Source organism: Neopelma chrysocephalum, unplaced genomic scaffold (genome assembly GCF_003984885.1).
Source record: "Neopelma chrysocephalum unplaced genomic scaffold, ASM398488v2 Primary Assembly neopelma1_26, whole genome shotgun sequence".
NCBI lineage: Eukaryota > Metazoa > Chordata > Aves > Passeriformes > Pipridae > Neopelma > Neopelma chrysocephalum.
In genome coordinates, this window is record NW_020897695.1 from 10,948,689 (window position 1) to 10,974,543 (window position 25,855).

Consider the following 25,855-nt stretch of genomic DNA (forward strand, 5'->3'; position numbering starts at 1 on the left):
TGTTTCATTTAGACCAATCTGAATGTTTTTGTTACAAGTATTGACATAATCTCTGCCAGTCTGATGACTGGAGCCTTCTAGACACTATGTGCAACAGCAGACTTTATATTGGATTTATGGAAAATTTCCTAGTACTTCTGACCAAAAACAGGCTTGCTGACAGTGTTCAAGTATCACAGCAAAATCTTTGCTTTGGGAGCGAAGCATGTGACTCCTTTTATTTATATGGATTATATGGTTGATGATTCATGTCTGTATAAAGAGTGGTGAGCAGGAATTGGTATAAGATTTTAATCTTATAAGGATTTACTGTGTCTGTGTTTTGGAATCAGCAATTTTATAAGATTGTTGAAAAATTGGTAACAGATTTAAAGGGAGCATAAACTAATTTGAAGGCTAAGAAAATACAGTGGGTTTAGAAACTTGGAGCTCTATCACTTAAGCTTATCACGAAAGATTGAAATAACTTGACTACTGTGCATAAATACCTTCACAGGGAGAAAATAGATATATTGAAAAATGCTTTTTAGTTCAACTGAAGAGAAGGTGAGTGATCAGTGATTGGAAATTGAGCTGAGGTAGCAGTTCTTAATGGAAAATGGGGGAAGGGAAGGAATGAGTTGATTTAGCATTGGAGTTAAGTGTTTGAGCTAGGTGGTGGACTCTCAGTCTCTTGATATCATCATATCAAGGCTAGATGGCTATCTGGAAGATATTAGAGTTGTTAGGCCTGGTACAAGGATGCAGGTGATGTTTATTTACCTGTGCAGCTGGTCCGACAATGAGCTAAAGGTCTTTCAGATCTAATGTTCTGTGTAGGTTTAACTTGTGTCCTTCACATGACCTCTTTAGTCTGTAAAGTGACTTTGCGTGGCCTCTTTAGTCTGCACTGTGACTGTGTCTAGTGTGCCTTATGTCTACTGAAATGAGATATTGATTGTTAGCTTTGCTCTTTTGACATTACTGCTCTTGAACAAACACTGTGTAGAGATACTGAAAAGAACAGAATTTATGTTTGCAAGGTTGATTTTAGTTATGTTCTGAAGACTCTAAGTAAAAGTACAGATATGCCATTCTTATGTGTCCATGTGTGTATGTACTTATGCGTGTGTCCTTATATATACACACGTGTGCACACAACAATTCTTTTTCCTTTCAGGACAAACCTGAAGTTTGCTTTATGAAAGGTGCTTATGAACAAGTCATTAGGTACTGTACATCGTATAACTGTAAGGGACAGACCCTACCTCTTGTTCAGCAACAGAGAGAGCAATACCAGCAAGAGAAGACATCTATGGGCTCTGCAGGACTTAGAGGTAAGACTGTTTCAGTGTCTCAAAACAACAATTTATTTTTTTTTCAAATGACACTGCTTACTGTTTAAAAAAAAACAACAACAAACGAGCAGCCAAAAACACTAGGATCTTTTTTTTTTATTCAGTAAGTGCCACTGGTTTGTTTAGTTTTTAGGCCTGTATAATAACGTGATTAAACTGCAAAGGGTGAGAAAAGGCACTGTTGGTTCCTGTCATGCATATGACCATAACTGAATGGTAAATTGCTACTTAATAGCTTCCATACCTTATTATAGATGTCTGTGGACTTTTTTGAACATGAATGTGTTTATTTTTCTATTACTTTGGCTCTTTCCACCTTCATGAGTTAGGCTAGCACAACTGATTGCAGGTCAGAAGATGCTGTTATGATTATCTTCTATGTTAACAAGCTGTGTAAGATTTTAAATATAACAGAAAATATTTTTCAGAAAATGATGTCAGGAGTTGATTTGGGACCAGGATTATACATGACTGGTTTTCTTTGGCCTCTGTAAAGAGAACTCTAGGCTGTTAAGTCCATACACAGCTTTTTTTTTTCCACAAGGTGTGGATATTCTGTGGTTCAGGAAATTTCTAAGATGCAAATTATTAGAATCTGAGAGTATATGCTAGGAGGGGCATCTCCTTGTGTTGTTTTGTTCAGACAGTCATTCTTCCTGTCTGTCAAACAAAAATCTAGGGTAATGTTTTGAGAAAAGTGAACTTGCTTTTTCCTTGCAACTCTAATGTCACTTAAATCTATTTGAATTAAGAATCCTACTGTAAAAGGCATTCCAGAAAATATTCAGCATGTACTCAATGAAATCTGCCTCTATAAAAGGAAAAAACGCCAAAACAGAAAAGAAATACATTAACCAATCCTCCCTTTCATCCTTGTGCATAAAAGAAATGTACAAAGAAAGCACAAAGCTAGATGCTGTTCTCTTTACACACAGTGGAAGTATAAACTCTTTCAGCTGAGAACGAATAGGAAAGTTATCTTTAAAACCTGGAATACAACTGTTTGGTAAGAAGACTACTCTAAAAGACAGGCATATAAGTAGGCTATTTTGAATATTCAACATATGTTGCTACCAAGGTTCTAAAAAGAGGAAAATTGCAATTGCCACCCTTTTGCTTTATGCTGGCCTACTAATTTGAAACAGTTGTTTTAAATGCTGTGTAAATGTTACTTTCAAATCGTAACATTCTTTTTTTGTTTGTTTCCTAAAAGTTCTGGCCTTAGCTTCTGGTCCTGAGTTAGGACAGCTGACTTTTTTGGGACTTGTGGGAATAATTGATCCTCCGCGGACTGGTGTAAAAGAAGCTGTTACTACACTGATCACATCAGGAGTTGCAATAAAAATGGTTACTGGAGATTCACAGGAAACTGCAGTTGCCATTGGTATGAATACTCCACTTCCTTTCATTTTTTACTTTTTTTCTGTTTAGCTAATAGTTGTGAAGTGTGAGTATTAAGTCTTTAATGTTTGTGAATTTTGTATATTAGGTTAATGTATGGCACAGTGGAAATAGCAGGAGAGAAAAAATCAAAAAACCCAACACCCTAGCCTGAAGTGGTACTTTGGTTTCTTCTTTAACTGTAATTTCTCTAATTTGGTTAATATAACATTTGCTTTTTGAAGCTATGTATTTTCTTACTGTATTTTGTTATAGCATATAGTTGATTTCTGATTCTGACACCTTCAACACCACCTTCCTTACACTCAGCTTTGGATACCTGCGTCGTGGCTATGGGGAGGAACTAAAATAGCCAGTGACAAGGAATATTGATCTATGGCACTTTAATGCTGTCCAGTACAGTTTTGTCCATACAACTAAGTTTGAAGCTTAAATACTATTCAAGTATTATAAATATTTAAACAAACAACTTCTTTTTGCAATGTAGTACATTAAAGTACAAGCACTTTAGCCAGAATGTGAATTCTTTACAAACAGGATGGTGAACAAACAGTTGAATATGCACATAAAAAGTATACCCCCAAATTAGCAGTACTTTCTCAGAGGTTTTTTTTGACTTGTCTCCCCAATGTTATTTTTCATTTTCTGTCTTGTTGTTTTTGAACTGTGAATTCTTTGAGAGTACTGAGCCTTTGTGTTTGTTTATATGACACCTAACAGAATGAGCTACAAACCTTTAGACCTAAAAAGACTAAGCAAATATCTGATTAGAATAGACTTTGTAGCATGTTTTTGTTACTCAGGAGTTCAGGTAATTTACTCCAATGTACTGAATCAATAATGTAGTAAGATGGTCTGATCTTCTGCGGAAAATATTAGGATGAAAAAAATATAACTGGATATTTAACATCTTAAATGGATAAATTATTATAATATGTCTTTTATATTACTTATTTACAGCTAGCCGACTAGGGTTGTATTCCAAAAATTCACAGGCAATATCTGGAGAAGAGATAGATGATTTGGATATTCAACAGCTTTCTCAAATAACACCAAAGGTTTGTTTTGATATACTACTTACTGAAATGCAGTAAAAGGTACATTTATATATTGAGAAATGCTTTTGTTCTGTGGAAAGCTAAAGCATAACTTCCGAGATGCAGATAATATTGTTCTAATAAGTATCTTTTGGTGTGACATATGACAATATGAAAATTTATTTCTTTCAACTTAGTTATCTTTTTAGTGAGTTTTTATTATTTTTGTCTCTTTCAATGATTCAATATCTTTATCGGAATGTTCATTTTGCTACCTCTCAGTGAACATCACCTTTTTGTATTATTAGACTATTTTATTCCTAAGTAACCCAGCTCATATATATATATATTAAAAACTATATATATATATAACCTTACAGTCTGCATGTTCAGACAGTCCATTGTTTTGTAATTTGTAAGAGGAGCTGTCTGTGTTTTTAATGATTTTAATTGATCTGAGGTCACTGGTTGAGAATTTTGAAAGGGTCTATTTATTAAGTTACTGCTTAATACTATTTAGTTATTAAATAACTAAATGGATTAACCAATGTCAAAGTTGTAAATGTGAAGGCATAACCAAGTTCTATTGAAGTTCAGGTTTAGCTATGTTGCGAAATTTATGCATCAAAATGCTGCTCTGTTTGCAAAAGACTGCAAAATTAGACTGCAGCATGCTTAAGTCTGATATGAACAAGCCAAAAGCCAATATTTACAATCAAGAAGTGTGCTGTCAGCTACTTGTCTTTCCTTAGTGACTCACAGAAACTTGGGAAAAAAAGAATTGTGTGGCAAGTAGTAATTTTTAGTTTATTTGGCAATACTTGTTCTTAAGGGCTCTCCACATTAAATAACTGAAATTACTGCAAATTTACTGAGGCATGTTTGACCCGAGACTCAATTTCTTTTTGAGATGTTTACTTAAAGTCTTATTAGGAACTAATTAAAATCAACTAATAAGATTGATATCTGTATGAATCTAAAGTGACTATTGAGAACTCTGACTTCTTGTTAGGCTTTTTGAAAAGGAAAAATACTAACTGTATGGAGTTTATGGAAAACTAAATTCCATGTGCTCAAATTTCAATTTACAGAGAAATCAAGAGACCAAGAAAAATCTGAAAATTATTTCTTCTAATCTGGAATCTTTATTAATTAGCTATGAAACGTCAATTGTTAATATTATGATACAGAAACTGGTAAAGTTGAAATATACTGAATAACGTGCCACTAGTCCTGACAAGAGAAAAGGACATTAATTGTAGAGTCGGCGTGGCAATTGCCTGTGTGAATTTAGTCAGGAAGGCCAGCAGCTATTGTAGCTCAGTTAATTCATTATTTTAGAAGGTTTCTAAATTGCATATTCTGTCCTGAAATAAGTAGCAGCAAATTTGTTTACCAGAACACACTTAGAATCTTATCTGGAATTAAGGATTTCACTCAATTAAAAAAACAGCTCACTGGTACTTCAACTTTATAGCTAAAAAGAATACAGTTGGCCCTTGATAGTATTTTTTTATCCTCTAGTTTTATAAAATCCAGTGCGATTCTTTACATTTCTCAAATTTTCACCGTTTCTTCTTTGTGCTTTTAACAGGTTGCAGTATTTTACAGAGCCAGTCCCCGACATAAATTGAAAATTATAAAGGTACGTCTCATAGAGGCTCAAATCCTGGACTGTTGCTATGAGTATTGCCTGTGGTGCCTTTACTTGAATTATAATGTGCTACAGTGTGTCAAGATGAAATCAGAAATGCATCTGCTTTGAAAGTGAAGTATGTTTGAAAATATTACCTAGAAAAGTGCATAGTGCCCGTAAGGAATAGGCAGCTACTGGTAGGCAACACTGTGCTTTCTTCTGTGGAGGGAGCTGAGAATTGATCGAGATTTTATGTCACATTGCAGTTGAATTGACTGGGAACTTGAAAGAATCATATATCTGATTCCTCTCAGACAAGATAAAAGGGCATGAATTTTAAGCCGTGTCTGTGGCAGTGCTTCTATACAGAAGTTAACAAAAGAAGGTAGCAAAGAGGGACGTACTCAATATAACAATTGGTACAATCAAAAAAGTAACAAAAAGGAGAAAGAAAGTCAGAACACTGAGACAGCTGGAATACATGAAAACTTATAAGCGGTTGATAATGTTAAAACATAAATACGTCTTCTTTCTTTCTCTGGAGTTTTTTGCTTTTCCTTAAAGGCAAATTTTATATACCCTGGCTTTGAAATTTAGACTATCTGAATATATGAACTGAAGTTTAGCCTGAAATCTTGTATAAAAATTAATTAGAAGAAAACCTGCAGCTTTTTCTTTAGGAGGTTATGATGCAATTATAAGAAATGGGGGAGGGCAGGCAATGACACAAACCTTGTATCTAGAATGATTTTATAGGATGGGTTATTTCAATCCCTGATTTAAGCTCTTCTCCCTTTCCTCAGTCCCTGCAAAATAATGGTGCCGTAGTAGCTATGACAGGAGATGGAGTGAATGATGCTGTTGCTCTGAAGGCTGCAGATATTGGTGTAGCAATGGGACAAACTGGAACAGATGTTTGTAAAGAGGCAGCAGATATGATCCTCGTGGATGATGATTTTCAGACAATAATGTAGGTGCCCTTTATGTACATATCTGGTACTGCATAGTTTTAATGAGATGTTGCCTGGGTTAAAACCAACAGAAGTTCTCCAAACTTGTAAGTGTAGCAACTGTAAATGAGATTTCCACTAAGTGAGGAGAATTATCTTTATGTTAATCACCTGTATTATCCCATTAAAAAAAAGATGTGGGGACATAATACTGCAATGGGCAACTAAGCATTTCTGTGGGTTTTTTTATGTTTATAATAATATAAGCGTATATTTACCTGTTTAGACCTTTTTCTACTTTGGACTCGTACATAGATCAGATGTAAGTAACAAAGGAGGCTGTGCATGTATGTGTTATAAAAAGGAACCTGTATTTCTACTACTGCAAGTGGAATTACAGAAGTAGCATATTTGGAAACATAACTGGAGTAAAATTGTGAGTCTATTAGCTGTCAGTAGAATTCATCTTCATTTAATTTCTTACTTCAGAAGGATAAAATTTATGAAAAGATGACAGAGCATTCCACTCAAGATTTAAAAAATTTACATAGTTCTGTGTTCGTTTTCAACTCTTAAATGTTGTGGTGTTGCAGAAAAGAAAAAGACTATGAACTATTTATATATCACAGGTGAAAATAGATTATCAGCTTCTGGTAACCAGCTGTTTGTACTTGTTCACTTTTTTTGTTTGGTGTACTTCAAAAAGAGCTCAGCTAAACTTATCCTATTTTGACTTTAATTCATCTGACTTTTGAAGTTGGCAATTGTTGACAGATCTGGACTGCTGTCTAGCAAGATAGCCTCCATTTAGAAATTTTGCATCAATCTCAGAACACTTCAGTTTTGAACTATGACACTTAACCCTTGGGAAGAAGTGAAATGTAGAAGTACAATATAAGAAAATCTACCTAGTTAGCAGTATGTTAAAGGGTGATCTGAGAGTTAAAAGGTTCCTATACTAATTCAGCCAACTGCAGTGTGCTGTTATGCACAAACAAAAGAGAGAAGGGAATCATTTTAGCATAGAAGACTACATAGGAAGGATGTGTGGGCTTAATGAGGCTTTTGCTGGAATGCTTTATCCAGTTTTGCTCCCTTCATCAGGAAGGTTCTCAATAGGAAAGCGAGAAGAGTGATGAATGCTAAGAAGAAAAAAAAGGTGTGAACTTCCATGGTTTTACATCCTCCTCCACCCCCTTTAATGTTTTTATCTTAAAAGTTACAGGAGGAATACTGATGAATTGTTGTTCTTGGCTATTGGGGGAATAGAAGAAAAAAATCAGTTTTATTTGCAGTAAAGTAGGCTTGATTTGGGTATTAGAAAATTCTTTCTCACTGCAGTAATTGTGATAATGTGATAGGCAAGTTGTGACACATGCTAGGGGTTAAGATGATGATCTGTATATATGTCATTCTGGGGCAGTAAGAATACATGGTCTTCTAAAGTCATGCTGTATTTCTGTGGTTCTTTTAAAGTATGTGTGTGGAGTTGTTAGTGGTTTTTTCGTTTTTTTTTTTTTTACATTTTCTGACTTGAATTGGAAGCTCTCATCAAGGATGATGATGAATTTTGAACAAGGAGGCAATTTTACTAATAATCTTTCATTTTGAAAGTTTAACAGCTGGAAAAATAACTTGTGATTAGTCACAATCAGAGAATGATTTGGGTTCTCATAGTCAAGTTGAAAAACAATGAACGCCAACGTTATAAGAACATCAACTCCACTTGTTTCCTGCTATTTTTGTTGCTGTTTAAATTAGTAGCTTTTTTGCTTTAACTTTTTTTTGGCAACAGTTTTATTCATCTTTTGATGTAATCTTTCTTTTTAATTGCAGGTCTGCAATTGAAGAGGGTAAAGGAATTTATAATAACATAAAAAATTTTGTTAGATTTCAACTGAGCACGTAAGTTAGAAAATTTGTCAATATCAGAAGTTTCTAACCAAGTTGTGAATGAATCAAAGGATCGTGAAGCAGATGTGCTTCATGTCAATATTTTAAATGTCATGGAGGATGCTGCTACGCTGTGCTTTTGAGTTTTTTTGTGTTTGGTGGCTTGTTACATTTTGAAACAACTAGAAGACAGAGCAATAAACAGAGATCTAACTTTGTCACAGTTAAGGTGTCCTGTTAAGGTGTGTAAAGTCAGTTACTGAAAGGATAGAAAGAAACAGCATAGCTCCCTTTGGGTCTCTGTTTTAAAGGAGAAGCTCGTAGTCAGTCCCTCCTTAACCAGAACATGTATTCAAAAGGAGGAAACCAGGGAAACAGGAGGTTAATTTTTCTGTAATCCATACACTGGTTTGTGGAATGAGTTAGCTATACAAAGCTGACTTCCTTTTCTTGCGTATAAGGATCCATATGCTAGTTATGTAATGTGTATGTAAGACAAGAGATTAAGCCTTAGTTTAAAAAATTTATCTTATTGAGTCTGGATTCAGGAACATTGCTTTTCTCTTCACCATGTTGTTCATGTACTTTATGGCATTTCAGGGTGGTCTGAAAGTTGCAGAAATTAAAAAAAAACAACAAAGAATCAAAACATAAACCCCGAAAGAAAACCAAAACAACCCCCTCAACCTACAAATAACAAATAGCCCCACCCAAATAATACCCAAAAGAAAAAAATAAATCCTCAACAAAAACTCACAACAAACCCCAGAAAATACCAACTTCTTTACCTGCATAAAACTTAAAAGAAGTGGCATATATCTCCAGCCTTGACTAGTGTTTAGAAATCTGCTTCTGAAAAATAATTAAGTCTAAATATTCTGGGAAAGTGTGCTTGCCTGTTAGTCTTGGGAATGGTAGTCTCAGGTTTTTGATGAGTAAGTTGCCCTTTGTTTTTTTCTGTCCCTCTTTGCAGGGAGAGCATAATAAGGTTCAGTAGACTGCTAAATTTGGAATTATGAAAAGCCTTGCTCTCTTCTTGTTGTTTATGAAACCACTTAATCTTGCACTGAGAGCAATTAGTGCTTACTTGTTTACAGAGGTTTCTAATACCAAGCTTGCAGCCAGCTAATCTGTTTTTCAGTCTTTCACCCAGCCTTCTCATCTTGCTACTAATGATGAGTGGTGTAGGTATTTTTAGGGAGCTTGGGTAGTACCTTGCCTTGACTGATCAGTCCAACTAGTGACAGGTGCACAAAGTGATTTTGTTTACATCAGAAGCGTAAAAGCAGTTTGTTTTTCAAAACCATGTTTACAAGTTCTGCTTCTGGCAAAATAAAAATATAGCACCCAGTTCCCCAGTAAAAAAAAATCAATTAGGTGAAGGTGAGTGATAACTCTGAATGTTATCTAAAAGTTTGGGAGGTTTAGAGATGCAAATTTCCTACCTTTTTATTGCCAGAACAATGCTGGTTTAAAAATGGACTGTATCAGGATGAGTATTCTAAAGGATTTCATGCTCTACCTTTAAAGTTTGGCTTATGTCAGTCATGATTCACACTGTCAAAATCTGTGTCTACTCTTAAACAGTTGAAGTGTTGATTACAAAGCAGTTATCAGTGGATCTTCAGAAATGTTCCATGCTGACAGTTATAAAAATGAATTCTTTCAACAGGAGTATAGCAGCACTGACTTTAATCTCACTGGCTACATTAATGAACTTTCCTAATCCTCTCAATGCCATGCAGATCTTATGGATCAATATTATTATGGATGGACCTCCAGCTCAAAGGTAAGTAATTACTTTAAATTCCATTATGTTCTGTAGCCCTTTTATTTCAGTAAGGAAAATGGTTGCTCATAAAGGAAACTGTAAAGTGTTAACCTTCAGTGAAATGTTTATGAAATAGCAAACTTTTTCTTTGAATTACAATGTTTGCAGTGTGGTTCTATGTTAATTCCATTTGGTTTGCTTTAGTGACTAACAATATTATGGGGGCAGCAGGGATACCCAAAGATTGGTGGATATGCCCATGAAACTTGCAGGCAGGGTTTTGGCTTCCCTCTGGGGTCTTCCTCTGACCCTCTTCACTGCAGGTAGATGGTGGTGGGAGATATGGAGTGGAAATAGTAATAAATCCTCTTTCTTCCAACTCAGAAAATCTAGTTAGAAGCCGTGAATTATTTTTATGATGATAAAAATGTAAGATATTCTTTTAATTGTAAGCCTTGGGGTGGAGCCTGTGGATAAAGATATTATTCGAAAGCCTCCAAGAAATTTGAAGGACAGCATTTTGACCAAAAACCTGATTGTTAAAATCCTGGTTTCATCAATAATTATCGTGTGCGGAACACTGTTCGTCTTCTGGAGAGAGGTATGACAAAAGTGCAAAACTTAAGCAATAACAACCTAATTTGAAAGCAATCCTTTTTATATCAGCACTTAGAATTCAGAATTAATGTGAACCTAGTTGTAATTTTTGCCCAGGCTTATTTAATACTAGCAGATTAAAGAGGAAGATTTTCAAAACAGTTGTTGAAATGAGAAACACAGTTTTATTCCCCAATCTCTAGTTTAACACAGACTTTTCCAGGTCCCAAACTTTGGCCCATATGAAGTAATTGTACAAATCTTCTAGCCAGACTGTTATGAAACAACCATTTGACTTTTCCCAGTAGAGAAAAATGTTGTTTGAACTTTTGATAGAGCATCATAGAATTCTTGCTATTCTATGTGCTTGCATAAATGTTGGCCATGAGACTTCATTTAATCATAGTTCAGAATTACAAATTGTTATAAGTTACAAGTGTGTAATTTTTGCTGTATGATTTATTAAATCAACTTGGAGCAAACAAGTCACTTTTGTTTTAATTTCCTAGCCAGTAGAACTTGAATTACTGTAATAACTTTGTTTAATTGTGGCAGATATAAAGCATGCTAAAGCCATTTAATTTTCTTTTGTTGGCAGTTAAGAGACAATGTAATAACACCTCGAGATACAACCATGACTTTCACCTGTTTTGTATTTTTTGATATGTTCAATGCTTTGAGTTCTAGATCTCAGGTAAGTGATTCTTATTGTCCATTTACACAGTATTTACACAATATGCACAACTTTCTTTGAGGGAAGATCTTGCTATGTTTGTTTCAAATGTTCTCCTGTAGATTTACTTCACATCTGCTATTAAGCTTCAGAGTTTCATGTATTTAGTAGGTAGGACTTCTTAAATTACAGATAAGGTAGGTTACTTAATTTGTTTACATTGTGCAGAGCTAGTAGTAATGCTTCTGTCCTGACAGAAGCAAGGAAATTGTTATTAAAAGCTGAAGTGTTATGGTTCTTTATAGTGTTGTGTAGACTTGGTGGGTTTTCTTACCTTATCAGAATCTGAAATTTCTTGAAGGCCTTAGCTTTTATAGTTTATATTTTATAATCCTAAACCATAGTCCAAGGAAAATTTTTTTTAAACTGTTCTCTCTATATTTTTTTGTTTTAAGGAAAGTCTGAAATTTTGTGCTAGTATACATTACTACATTTACTCTGAATTTGCAGTCTGTTTTCTGATAAGAATTGTCAGACCACCAAAAAAACCTTCCTTCTAGTATAGGGGGAACCTTTTTCTAATGCACTGTAGTTGCAGAAAAGTGAGCTCAATATGCAAGTTGTTGACTATGAAGACAAGACTTGTACTCTGTTTACCAGGGAGAAAATGCAATTAACCTGTTCAAGAACTTGTTCTGGTTTAACTAAGAGGTCAACAATAGTATTTTACATTTTTTTCTAAAAGTCTGGATGAAAAGAAATTGTAATTACAAATTATTTTCTTGTCAAGATAATTAAGATTACATGTACAGTGTAACATATTACTTTTTTTACAGACAAAATCTGTGTTTGAGATTGGACTTTGCAGTAACAAAATGTTCTGCTATGCTGTCCTTGGGTCTATAATGGGGCAGTTATTGGTCATTTACTTTCCTCCACTTCAGAAGGTTTTTCAAACAGAGAGCTTGAGTGTCTTGGGTAAGAACAGTTCCCTTTTCAAAACTGTACATTAAGAATTAATTTATAAATGTGTTAGGTGATTGGAGCACTTTCTGGCTGTTTGCATACAACAGGAATACAAATTCTGCTGACTCTTGTTGGTTTGTGTGGGGGGTTTTTTGGGGTTTGCTTGTTTCATTGGTTTGGGGTTTTCTTGCTTTTTGTTTTTGGTTTTTTGTTTTTTTTTTTAAATCCTTTTAGATATTTTCTTTGGGAACCATGATTTAAATGCATATAGTACCCAACTGATCACTGTGTTCTTAAATTTTTAGCTGCTTATTTATAATGGGCTTTTTAATATAAATTTTGTTGCAGGCAACGTTATATGCTTTGTAGTTTTTTTGAGCACCGTTAATTTTGCTGTGTCACAAGTTTTTTCTCCGAATATAAACCCCTTATTTAGAAATCCCCATCCGTTATTATCAACTGCATTGTCATAGGGTAAATAAACATGGGGATTTTAAGAAGCTATAGATACATAATGGTGTTGGACTCATTACGACTTAGGTTTATTACTTTTATGGTTTTCTGCAGTTAAATTGTTGTAATGAAATACATGTATTTTCATAATTCTTTTTATTGTAGCATAATTTCTGATTATGTTAATTTTTTTCAGAATTAAGTTAATAATAAAATAATAATAATAAAAATAAGGTTATGAAATACTTTAAAAGCTTGTAATATCATGCCTGTACTTATGGTTTGTGCATAAACTATGCATGTCAGTCTTCAGTTCCTGCAAAACGTTGAATCTTGTTTCATTTCTCCTGAACTTACCCAGTGATTGGGAGAAAATTTGAAAGTCTTGTTCTTTTCTACGTCTTTCCTCAGCCTTAAATAGCAATTTTAAAAAAGGCTAATTATCTCTTCCAGATTTACTGTTTCTTCTGGGACTCACTTCCTCTGTGTGCATAGTGACTGAGATAATAAAGAAGTTTGAAAGAAGCAAGGAAAAGATCCAGAAACGTGGAAGTTCTTCTTCGTCAACTTCGTCTTTTCTTGATGTATGATGCATATTGCATTCTTTTGTTTGCAAACTTAGCGATTGCTGTCTAAAGATGTAGGAGAAAGCAAAACAATATTTGGAGGATAAAGAAATCCTGAGGGCTTTTGACAAGTCCTTTGTTTCACTGGCTAATGACGAACTTCATGTGTCAAGACTGTTTAGAATTTAACTTCCAGCTGTGGAAGTAACAAATGAAATTATGCAACTTTGGTAACATTTTTCCTCAAACATAAATTTACTTTTGAGATTGAATGGTATTGCAGGGTGGGGGGTGGGGGTAGGGATTAATTTAAAGAAAGATCTAAGCCCAAGTCCCATTTTCTGCACTTAAAAGATATAACTGTGTAAAATCCTTCTCTTAGATATAAATATTTTAGTTTGTTTTTATTTAAAGCATTGTACTATTCTACTTTTCTGGTGGTGGGACTTTGCTACTAATACAAGGATAAAAATATTTCAGAGGCATTCCACTGGGTTTAGAGTCTGTCACAAGAGTGCCATATTCTAGCTACTGTATTTATTTACTTTATCCTGCAATGTGTAAGCGGCTCAAGTACCTTGTGCTACAGTTCTTTTGTATTCCAAGTTTGGTTTTTTGGTTTTTTTTTTTTTGCACAGGATGTGACCGCTGTTGGATCACTGTTTTTCTTTTCTTTTTCTGTGATTGAAAAGCCTATACTGCAATTTGAAGTAAATGTTTGCATTTCTTATAAGTGTGTTGTCTCTTTGTTTTAAAAGATACTGGCATTTTACACCAGATGAGCATGCTTGTTTTGATAGAATTGTAGATACAGGCTTTGTTTCATGTCTCGTTCCGTACTTCCTTTAACATATGACTCTTAGATCAGTTGAGTGATTATAAGACAGTAGTTATTGAAATTATTTGTAGTGTACTGAATAAGAAAATTAATGCAATACTCCTTACTCTAGTGGCAAAAAACCCCCACCCCTCTTTGAAAGAAGCTTCATTTTCCTTCCTTCTTCCACCCTGTTCATAAAAATAACTTTTTATTGGTAATGTAACTTTAAATTTTAACCTACGGAATTACTTTTATGCCTAGAAAAGCATGATAATAGATTTGTGTCTTGACGTGTTAAAAGTATCTTTAATTTATTACGATGTCTGAATACTCTCATATTCACTAATTGGAAATAGTTTTATTCCTCAAAATAGTCTTGTAGCTGTTGTCATCAGTGTCTTCTCATCATCCTTTGAGGAAATGCAAGGAACTATCATCTAGGGAATCTTGAAAAGAGGATGTCTGAGATCTCTAGAGGGAGTCAAAGACACAGTGGTATCTCTTTTGCTTGTAAACATGTGCATATGCATCTTTCCTCACTGTAGCCTGCAAGTGTGGCAGTGGCATTGGCTCTGGACCATGCTGTCATGATTGTTATCTTGTCAGTTGATGAGGAATTGTTGGAAATAGGCACTGGAATATTTCTGCTCTTACCATTGTGACTTGCCCCACATACCATGCTCAGAATGAGGGGAGTTCATGGAAAACAGTTTGGCAGTTTGGCAAGTGCTGTATGAATTTTTCTGCTAATATGTTGTTTTAATTGTTCTCTTCTTTTTGCCTTTGGAGATTCCCAGACTTGGTCAGGAATCAGGGCATGAGTGCACCACTGAGACTGCTTTACACATGCAATTCATCCATTGCTCTGCCTGCCCCTGGGCCTGCTCAATATGCACATATTACCTGGACTAACCATGTGCTGGAGATCTGATTGTGTAAAGACAAAGACCCCAGCATGTGGTGCTCATCTCTTCCCGTGGGTTGTTAAGTGAACTGCTGAGCTGGTGGGGCCCGAACAAGATGACTTCTTACAGAAATGCTTTTGTGTCTTCAAGCAGAAGTTTCTTATTTACATCAGTTCTGCCTTTCCGAAGCTGAACAGATTTGACAGTTGTTAACTGTCTGTGGCAAGTGGGGCTGTAGCTCTTCAATATTGTAGGGTGTTAAGTATTCCAGTACAATTTCAGAACACTTTATTAATAAGATCCTTAGTATTCATCAATAAAGATAGATAGTACAGATTGACTGTGCATGCTGATGAAGAATCTCTTCAATAAACTTCGGTTTTGAGAAAGCACAGTAACTATACCTTTCACATAGTAAGTCTTAACTTGTGGTCGATATTCTTCGGTGGGATTTGACTGCTTTGTGCACTGCTCTTTATCTTGGAGCCCCAGAAGTCTAGATAAGTACAGAAGTGCAGATGATGCCAAATTGTTGTCTTCTCTTGGAATTGTCGTTGTCTAGTTTTTAAACAAAGGAGTTATGAAGTATGCCTTTCCCAGCACAAGTCTTACTTTCTGAATAAGGTGTGTCAGTCTAGACAAGAAATAAAATGTCAGTCTCCTATGGACAGTTTTGCCTTCTTGGGGGTGGATTTAATTGAATGCAATTCAGTTTAAATATGCCAAAAGTTTTGGTGCTGTGTTTTCTAATGGAAGATGAAATACAAGTAATAAATCAAGCTCAATGTCATTATTTGTAAAAATTGCTTGGACTGAATTCCATTGCCATTGATTTGGCTCTCCTTGTGGTTCATTACCACCTCACAGCACGTTTGAGAGATTTTTCTGCAGAGCAGTTGAATCAATAGTGAGAACTTTCCACAAAAATGAGGAGGTATTTCTTGTGGGGTGAAAATAGGCGACAACCAAGGAATTTACTTGCTTTTACTGAAACATGGAATAAAGAACGTTTCCGTTTTAATAAGTAAAGGCCCTTTATTTTTTATTTTTCTTCCAAATAAGTTGGAGAACCTATAATGAGTCAAAAAGGAAAACTAACACTTGATTAAAATTCTGCCTAGTAGCACTAGAATCAGTAATTATTTTCTTCAGCATACAGGATTGGTGTTTGCAATGAGGTGTAAGTCATTTCATCAGCAACAAAGAACAGCTGAATTCTGCATTGAGAACACATTTCCGGTACAGTAATTCTTAATCATTGAGTCAGCATTCTCAAAAGTATTCTTAAAATGTTGTGTGGTCATAGCAGTGTTTTTATCTGAAAGTGGAGTATTTGATCTTATCCCAGTCTTCTGAACTGTCTAATTGAAGATACCACTTCTCAGAAAGTCTCAAGAATTTTTATGATCTACAGCAGTTTTTCAGAATGGGATTCAAAGTAAATTAAGATCTCTCTTCTCACATCACTAACAAAGTGGAATCAAACATGGCTGTATTTTTATACTTAGGACTTATTTTACATGTGACTATTTCTGATGATTAAGAACTGTAAGGAATTACAAGCTTGGTAAAATAAAACACATGGGATCATAATGGATGAGGATGATTTGGACAATTAAAGATTTAAGTTTTAGTTAGTAAAATCAAGATTTTTAAATTTAGTCCCTTTCAACTTTTATTTAAAATTGTCTGATGGAGATGCGATGCTGTAGGCTGCTGCAAAGAGAAATCTACTTAGTTCTAGTAACTTGCGGTGTGGTTGAGTGTAGCTGCCATCTGCTGGTAGTTTAGCAAGTAGCAGCTTTTGTACTGAAACAAATCTTGCTATGACAGACTGTATCTCAAAACCAGTTTTCTCATTAATGTAACATCTTATAGATTTATTATTTTCTTATTGACTATATTAGGGCAGTGTCGAGATTCAGCTGCATGGTGTCAGAGATCTTTCCTGTAAGTCCCAAGATCTAGTGAGTTACTTCCATGTGAACAGATGTGATAGGGAGCATAAACAGGACTGAAAACTTGAGCAGACAACGCAAGAAGCAAGTTAGAATTCTGGTAAGTAATGGAAACACTTTAATCGTGAAAGGTGGAAATCATGATTTTCCTAAATGTAAGAAAAAAGGTATGTGGATTCTTGAGAAAAAAACAGAAATGTAGTAATTAGATTTTACATGAGGAAGACACTGGAAAACCAATAGTTTTATAAGAAAAGCATTTATGTAAATTGATTAAATATGCTGAAAAGTTTGCTAATGCAAAGCACTGAAAAATACTGATGATGTAGGATTTTGCTTTTTAATTATAAATTGTTTTTCAGTATTACCACGTTGATAGTAAGGGTTTGTCAAGTAATTAGTGTACATCAGGGGAGTCAAAACAAGTCTGCTGTTTTAATAAAGGGATTATAGAAAGAAGAGTGACAACAGTTTGTTAATGGCAGAAGATTGTACATAATTACTGTGACAATTACTTGGAATTAGCAAACCTTCAGAAACTTGCTCCCATGTGACAGCTTTGTGTGTGTGTGTAACCCTTTGTTTAACCATGTCACATTGGAAGGAATAGAACCTGAAGTTTGTCCCTGAGTACAAGTCAGTACCTATAATACTCAGTTGTCACTGAGTAAAGCTAGCTCTCCCTCAAAGTACAAGCACTCTACGTGTAAAGGCTGATTTTACAATATTTTTAAACTTGGCAATTTCCATTTCAATCTCATCTGTAAGACTATAATCACTGTATTCCTCAAACAAAACTTCTGGATTTTTTGGAAAGGAGAAGTGTTCAGAGATATGGGGCAGAGCCAACTATAAATGTGCAGGAAAAGAATTCTTCAAAATTAGTCCAGCTTTGAAATGCTGAACAACTTTGCTCTCATTTTCAATTAGACTGATACTTTAAAGAAAAACAAAACACAGCTTTTATATAGCATCTCTTTTATATGAATGTAAGTTACAAAAGGTGAATAAAAAATCCCCTGAAGCAAGATTTTTGGTAAAGATTGCATCAGGATCTTGTGTGAAAACAGCACAGCAAATTCCAATATGGTCACATATTTTAATGTAATTTCTTTCATCGGCATGGCATTAGAATTTATTCCAGGAATAATGCTTTCAGTCATCCACTTCCAATGATGCAAACCTATTAACACTGCAAAAATGCAGATTTTCTGGTGTTGCACACTTGGTGGCTGTTCTTTTCTTATTAGATGCTTTCTTCTTCTTACAGGAGTCTGATCTAGTCTTGGTTGTCTTCTGAAAGAATTCTGGAGATACAGTTGACTCCACTGCATTTAACAAAAGCAGATAAAGCCGAGTCATTTTTGGAGATAAAATAAACAGATTTTCCACTGAAGGTGTTGATTTAAGCTCTTGATACAGTCTGTGCACAAGGGTCCCAGTGTAAAGCCTGCTCAAAGGAAGGAGAGAATCTTCATTTAGAATTGCATTTTGACAGGTACAGAAACATGTTGCTTAATGAAACAACACAAATGCATACAGTATCCAACAGTCAAGCCTAAGGGACACCTATGCTACATTTTTCTCTGTATTAATTGCTTTAAAGAAGGGAGTTCAAATGTAGGACAACTGGCCAAAGGAGTTTGACACAAAATAAAACAACATGTGAACATATTCCATCAGGGGTTATGTGGAAAGCAGATCTCTGAAACATCCTTACCTACTTAGGTCTGGTTCAGAGAGAGGAGTGCAAAGTAGCTGGTTGAGATACAATCCCATCTGAAGACAGCACTGCCACTGGCAAAAACTGTGTGCAGCATCTAAATCAAAGTCGTTATTTTGCAATTTCTTTTGCTTCCATTTTAGAAATTCGTTATATGCAATACTGTCATCTTCAGCACGTAAGACTGTGGGATATAGGTTATAAATAAAAAATGACATGGAAATAAATGTTCTGCTGTGAACAGTACAAAAGATATCTGCTATGTATAGGGTCTTCAAACCTCTGGTTCTAATTCAGGAAGCATTAGTAATGTTTTCAAATGGGTCAAACTTAATTTTAAGACATAACATTGTGTAAAAATTCAAGTATGAATATCCATGAGAATTGTGAAGTCAGGAATTCTGTTTGTTAGGTAATTTGCCAGACTGGGCTGTGAGGGGATCAAGTCTACCATTACCAAGGTTGGACTTGATTATCTCAGAGGTCTTTCCCAATCCAGTTGCAGCTGTAATTCTGTGTGATCAAATCCAAACAAGCTTCCCATCTCACTCCAACCCACTTGGAAACCTGTCAGCCTGGTTTCCATAAACTAGAACCTAAAGAAACTGCATAACCATAGCATGCATCATCTTTGCCATCAAATGAAGGACTGCTGGAGCACATGTCACCATAACTCTAATAGGCATAAATATTACTGAAGCAATTTCTGTGATAATTTAGTACTTTCAAATTTGCAATTCACAGGTAGATAAAGTGTACCCGGGCAACTCAGCATTATTAAGTACAGAGGATTTGAGAAAAACTCAGAGGAAAATAAAAAATGGAATGCTTCAATAGTAGGATGCACAAGGATGTTAAGCTTATTTTTTGTAACTTTTATATCTAAATTAATATTTAGTCCTAAGAAAAGCATTTATAAATGCAAATTAATTTTACAAGGTGGCAAAGTACTGTTTTACTTATATAAAATGTTATATTGAGGGTTAGCACTATTTCTCTGCACATATCAATGCGGAGAATGTGACACCTCAGGATATAGTGTAATTCAGTGCTAATTCATCTAAATTTGGACACCTCACCGTAAGCAGGAAAAATTAATTATGGTACAGATTTTTGTAGTAGCTGAACACCTGAAACTGTATTCTTTGGAGACATACCTGGATCATCGTTTATCCTGTGCAGTTCTCCAGATACTATCATTAGAAGTAAAGCCTTTAATTGATGCAACTTAACTTTTGGTTCTGAACAACGTATCCAGTAACATGTTACAGCAACAGGGAGTTGTAAGTGATTTGGGATAGATTCTAGGAAACTCATTTTCACTCCTAGAGTCTCTAGCAAAAGCATCTGACGGCATGACGTGGACATCTGAAAATAAATTTAAAAATTGGAGTGGAAAAATAAAGGTAAGAGACTTTATTTGTTGTGAGCAGTTTTCAAAAGGCAAATACATATCTGGTTAAACTAGCTAGCACTTCAGATTTTTGATAAAAAATATTTAAGTTTCATAGATATTCCGAACAGGAAATATTTTTTAAATATTACTTAAAACTTTAAAAACTACACCATTAAATGCCAGGTAGAAAGATAAAAGTAATCTTTTAGAATTGCATGAAGTGAGATTTTGAGAGGTTTCAAAGTCTTCATATCTTTATATATTCCATATATTCCATAACTGTTTGGAAATCTTGTAACCATAATGCATTAAAATTATGGAAAACATACATACATATATATATATATAAAACCTTCATTCTTAGAAGTTATCCTTGCATTGTAAGATGTAATGGTGATCTCTGTTCTTAATATGTTGAAAACATGCTTACCTATAATCACAGTGAAATCTAAGTGTGAAGCTTGCATTTTTCACCTGCAGCGTATTAATTCCTAGCACATGTTCCCTCTTTGTTGTGCAATTTAACTTCTGGAAGTTAAATGTTATAAACTGTGCCCCTAACTTCATGCATGCAGTAGAATCGCAGCAGGCTGTTCAATTATAATTCAAATGCTTTGTAAACCTTGATCAGGATTGTTTTGCCTACTCTCAGGCAGACATCCCCATGGCAGAAGAGAAACTGAAGTCAGTTTTGTCTAGAGCACTTTCAATGCAGAATAACATTTCTTCTTTTAACCTTCTGTTCAATTGATAATTTCCATATATTTAGTAAGGAAAGCTGTAATAGCAGAAGCTCAAATCCATTAAACAAACAGCACACATACCAAGGTCAACGTAAGGTGTCATTAATGTCTCTTATAATCCCAATACATGATTTTTCAAAACCTTAAGTGTTGCATAATGCTCGTTTAAAAGGCCTGTACCAATAACCTGCATAAAATAACCTGTATGTAGGCCTTTGGATCCATAGCTGTCTGTAGCATTTAATGGGCGTAGCAGTGATAGTCTCGGTTCCTTTACAAAATAGCCACCAGCAAGTGATAAAAACATCCAGCACTGGCCACACACAGAAACGTGTTATAACAGTTGATCTGAACACCAGAATGGATAGAGCATGTGGCTTAACTATGCAGAATTAAAAGACACAGACTGTATTTCTACATGTTGCAGAAATTACTGCATACAAAACCTATTATGCAACTTTGGGAACGGGAGATTACTTTCCAACATGGCAAGAATTACAGTCTTAATCGTTAGAATTTAAATATACAGAATTCCTACTGGTGATGGGAACTAGCCTAGTACAGCTTTCCTTTGGTTCCAGCTGTTTTTCAGGTGCTCTTCTGCTCTGTCTGGCAAGCAGTAGGGGTTCACTTTAGCAGGAGCATACCTGGGGCAGGTAAAACTGCTGGGCAGCTGCTAGATGCACACATGAAATAATGATGATTTTTAGAAAAAGGCATGGGTCAGATTTTGTTTCAGAACATTGCTCTGACACATCCATAGCTTGATCAAATACAAAGTAAGTTTTGTAGTGTTAAATTGGACTTTTCTAAGTGACATGAAACTGAGTTCCTTCCTATCATTATAAAAGCAAGTATTAGTGTAACAAAATCCATAGGATGAAATAAAGGCCTAGAATAGAAAATTTAGGGAGTACTACATATACAAACAGTAACTTTTCATATCATTTATCTTGGTACACTTGAAGGGAGGCAGGAAGAGGAGATAAAGACAATCTATGTAGCTTCTTAAATATCACAGGTACCTCTGTAGGAAGTAGTTACTTACTGAGGTGGCTTAGTTCAGACATCACATTTAGCGACCAGCTGGCAAACATGAGTCCCAACTACTTTTGTCACTCGTGAAACACTGTTAACCGTGATCTGTTGTGACAACCATTTACCTCTATTAACTTGTCCAAAGGAAAACGATCATCACAAAAATCTGTGGGTAGGCTTGCTGCTTGAACAAATGTTTTTTTAATTGTCTTTTGGCATCTGTCAAATTCACATACAACGGGCAGCTCGTGGGTCTGCTTATTTGAAGAAGCAGCTTCATTATTTTGACATACCCTCAGGAGCAGTCCATAGATAACTTGTCGGATGGGCAAAGCTGCGCTATGAGCGCTCGGTCTCTGCATGTTCTCCACCTGAACGCGGAGGAAGGTACTTCTTAGTATCAGGGCATTGATGATGAATGGGGCCAGCTTACCTTTTGCCAAAGCATCAAGTACCCACTGTGGTACGTCTGCTTTCCTGGCAGCCTCGCATTCGTACCTTCCATTCTGAAAGAAGTTTTCAAGATTCACATCAGACGGAGTGTAATCCTCCATTGAAGTGCACAGAAGCTCCCTTATTTCTTCCCTCTGATGTTTCTTAAGGTATTTCAGCACATTCTCGACGGCCTCGGTGGGCTCTGCAAACTGCGACAGCCAGTTCAGGAGCCCCTGGAGGCGGAGGTGCTTCCCGCCCTTCCCCGCCGCGCAGCCCCTCGGCAGACGGACCTTGCTGAAGAACGCCTCCAGAGCTGCCAGGTCCATGTAGTCGTTCCCGTTCATGACGGCGAAGAGTGGGAGCAGGCTCTTGTTCAGGCGGCCGAAGTGCCTGCAGAACCGGTCCACGGAGTAGCAGCGCGCGGGCACGTAGCATCCCTGCGGCCCCTCCCCGGCGCACACGCTCTCCCACTGGAAGTGGGACAGCGGGCAGTACCCGCCTGCCAGGTCGAAGACGCAGAAGTCGCTGTCGAGGGAGAGGACGGGGCAGCCCCAGCTGTTGGCCAGCGTGGCGATCTCCCGGTCGGCCTCGGCGAAGCACTGCACGAAGGGCACGCCGAGCCGGCCCAGCGCCTGCACGAAGGCTTCGCGGGTCAGCAGCGGCGCCAGGCAGCCGCCGGCCCCGCGGGACAGCCCGTGCGCCGCCCGCAGCTGCTCGGCGGCGCGGCCCCGCAGCGTGGGCAGCTTCCTGTCCTCGGCGCCGCGCCCGCCGTCCAGCACCACGAACGGGGCGACGCGGCAGGACCGCAGGATGCCGAAGAAGTCGCGCACGGCCGCGGCGAAGGCGCCGTAGTCGCCGCCGCGTCGGAAGTCGGCGGCGGGGGCGAAGCAGAGGCGGTGGTAGAGGCTGCTGCCGTCGATGACCAGCTTGGTGTCCCGCACCCGCAGCTCGGTGAAGAACACGCCGCGCTCCTCCACGAAGCCCGTCAGACCCTGGACGCCCATTGCGCCGGAAGCGGTGCAAGACCGACACGCGCAGCCCTCCGCTCCCAGATCCGCTTCCTTTTCCTCTCTCTTCCCGCCCGGCCGCTCTCGGGCGCGTGCGCGCCGTCTCCTAGCGACGGAGCCGCAAACACAGCTCTCCGCACCGGGAGAGGGGCGGGGCGGGGCGGGGTGGGGGTGTTCTGTGTCTCCGGCGATCTGCCTGTCCCGAGGCGGCCCGAAAGGAGTCGGGGGACCCAGAGGGACCGTAGTCCCAGCCGTCGGGGCCGGGCGCTGAATCGGCAGGAAGCGGTGGGAAGGTGGGATACCTGCCCGTGGGTCCTGAGGAGTCCCACCTGTCCCGGAGGGGTGAGGAAAGGGGACGGAGTGAGGGCACGCCGCCGTCGCCCCTCTGTGTGAGGGGGGCCGGGCGACCCTCGGAACGTGCGTTTTGAGTCTTACACGGTTTTTTAACAAGGTAATAACATCTCTCAGGTTATCCTAGGGAATCTCGGCTTCCCGGATGTGCGTCAGATACTAAAAATCTTCTTTGATAGTCCAGTACATTTGACCTTGTTTTACCATCACCCTCAAGCTCCTTTGCTACTGGCACTACTAATAAAATCTTAATTATCCTTTCTCTGGATAAAAACCTGTCAGTTAAAAGCAAAGCCAAATGAAATGATGTTACTTTAGGCTTGGGTAAGTTTATAAAGATGTTGCCGAAAATAATAATGGAGTCAGGATTAAGAAGTGTTTTAGTTTGGTTTTGGGTTTTTTTGTTTTTTAATGAAAGAAAAAACAAGGAAAATCTGATTTTTTTTAATTTTCCAAAACATTTAAAGGAGCAGGCCAGTGAAGTCACTGGCAGGAAAAAATTCAAAGTAGTAAGTACTGAGACTATTTAGAGTTTAAATGTAAAAACTCTGGAATTTGTGCTGCAGGTGGTGGGAGTTGGCAAATGTTGATGTAGCATAGTGGTTCTTAAGGAATAAAAAGAAAACTGGATAGAACTGGAAAATGGCCTTGATTGGCAAAGAAGGGTTTATCTTGGAAGCAGAAATTGTCAGAGTATGTTAACTGTTGCTAAAGAAACCAGAAGGTTAATCTTTCATAAATAAACTAAGAAAGGGAAGAAGTTGAGGTGCTTTGTGCTTAGCATGCTTAGGTGAAACTATGAAACCCTAAACAACAACTTCCCTTTAGCTTGCAACACAAAAAGGAAGATTTAACTCTAGCCAAGGAAGAAAGTATTTTTAAAAAAAAGTGATCCAGAAAACGTCATTGCTTTATTTTGGTTGGTGTCAGCAGTCTGCCAGACTCTGGGATGGGACTTGGTGGTGGTGGGTGGGTGGGACAAAATTTAGAACATAAACTTTTTACCAGTGTTACTGAATAGGGTATACTGGGATTTTTGAGGAAAAGGGAGCTTAGGAGTTGATTTCTTTGAGTTATCTTCAGTTGTTCTGAACTTTAATGAAGCAATTGATGCTGCTGCTTGGGAAATACCTGCTCAGTGGGAGGAGATGGACACTGGTGGGAAATACAAGGAAGGTTGGGCTAAAGGTTTGAGTGAGGTAGGAGAGGCTACGGATACATGTACTTCTTGAAGTATCAGTCAGTCTTATGGTTGAGTCAGTCAATTGACTCATACAGGGTATTTCTTTTAATCCACCCTTTCTGTGCCACTGAAATGTGCCTGTCATGCCCCAATGGCAATCACTGTCTCCTGTCTTATAACACTATTCAGCAGTAGATATCAAAGCATTTCACAAAGTTACTATTATTATATAGAGAGGGGAATTGAAGCATAGAGTAGGTGGTGAGAGGCACAGAAGTTACATTCAATGGGCTACTTGATCTTAAGTGTGATATTGTGGTGTAAAGGATTGTGATATATTCCTAGGGCCCAAGGAAGTATGAAAATTAGAAGGTGAGCTGTGCCAAGTGACTCTTCTCTCGAAAAATAGGTATAGATAGCTCAGCAGTTTTTCTAAGTGTAGTTATTTCAAAAGGCATTTATGAAGGCATGCATAAAACAGCAACTAGGAAAATAGTAAATGAAAATATTATGTAAACTTCCTAGAACTGGCAATGTAATATTTTATGGAGTTCATCTTCCTGCCCTCTCCTTCTCCACACCTCAATGTTTATGTTTATGTTTCTTCAGACAGATTTCAGAGACAGCTGACATTCTTTCTTTAGCATTTGCATTTCAAAATTTTTGTCAGTGTCTGAAAGAGAATAAAGAAAAAATATTGGGAGTGCTTTAGTTCAAAAAACATACAGGATTTGCATTATTAATATGTCTTGTAGTAACTAAAGTTTATCTGTTTTATAGCATAGTGACAGTGCAATGTCAGGCTTCTGGGCACAGTGTGACAGCAGGTCAGCAGATGGGTATTAAAATAGGTTCTTACACATATACACGTACACACACTCAGAGTTTGTTGTTGCAAGATACAAATTTGTAATCTTAATTTAGGCTCTGCATTTGTTCGGAAGAGAAGCCGGTGACTTGGAACCTAAAGTTATATAACTTTTAAAATTAAACAATTTGTCTTTGTTCTTCCAAAA

General features: G+C 37.1%; 3 protein-coding genes across 14 annotated transcripts in view; 2 read left to right on the forward strand and 1 right to left on the reverse strand.

Moving 5' to 3' along the window:
• ATP2C1 (ATPase secretory pathway Ca2+ transporting 1) overlaps positions 1-18,372 on the forward strand; it is a 71,663-nt gene extending 53,291 nt beyond the window's left edge. For 8 of the 11 annotated variants that reach the window (XM_027675525.1, XM_027675522.1, XM_027675527.1 and 5 more), the window contains 14 exons: positions 1,160-1,316; positions 2,551-2,721; positions 3,699-3,796; positions 5,370-5,420; positions 6,215-6,381; positions 8,198-8,266; positions 9,927-10,043; positions 10,479-10,626; positions 11,221-11,316; positions 12,132-12,273; positions 13,168-13,298; positions 16,158-16,244; positions 16,913-17,063; positions 18,234-18,372. In XM_027675525.1, coding sequence (XP_027531326.1) covers positions 1,160-1,316; positions 2,551-2,721; positions 3,699-3,796; positions 5,370-5,420; positions 6,215-6,381; positions 8,198-8,266; positions 9,927-10,043; positions 10,479-10,626; positions 11,221-11,316; positions 12,132-12,273; positions 13,168-13,298; positions 16,158-16,244; positions 16,913-17,023 — 1,545 coding nt within the window. In that variant the 3' untranslated portion in view covers positions 17,024-17,063; positions 18,234-18,372. Of the gene's footprint in view, positions 1-1,159; positions 1,317-2,550; positions 2,722-3,698; positions 3,797-5,369; positions 5,421-6,214; positions 6,382-8,197; positions 8,267-9,926; positions 10,044-10,478; positions 10,627-11,220; positions 11,317-12,131; positions 12,274-13,167; positions 14,014-16,157; positions 16,245-16,912; positions 17,064-18,233 lie in introns of those variants that run through there. The other 3 variants (XM_027675518.1, XM_027675519.1, XM_027675528.1) reach the window with 3 other exon arrangements.
• ASTE1 (asteroid homolog 1) lies at positions 18,049-23,382 on the reverse strand. Its single transcript, XM_027675530.1, has 4 exons — positions 21,989-23,382; positions 19,844-20,054; positions 18,684-18,870; positions 18,049-18,413 (listed from the first exon to the last, which is right to left on the reverse strand). Exons 1-4 carry the CDS (start codon positions 23,300-23,302, stop codon positions 18,119-18,121), a joined length of 2,007 nt encoding a protein of 668 aa, XP_027531331.1. The 5' UTR covers positions 23,303-23,382; the 3' UTR covers positions 18,049-18,118.
• NEK11 (NIMA related kinase 11) overlaps positions 23,359-25,855 on the forward strand; it is an 87,317-nt gene continuing 84,820 nt past the window's right edge. Inside the window, exon 1 of one of the 2 annotated variants that reach the window (XM_027675531.1) lies at positions 23,359-23,756. The gene's annotated coding sequence lies outside the window, so the exon portion shown is untranslated. The remainder of the gene's footprint in view (positions 23,757-25,855) is intronic. The other variant, XM_027675532.1, reaches the window with a different exon arrangement.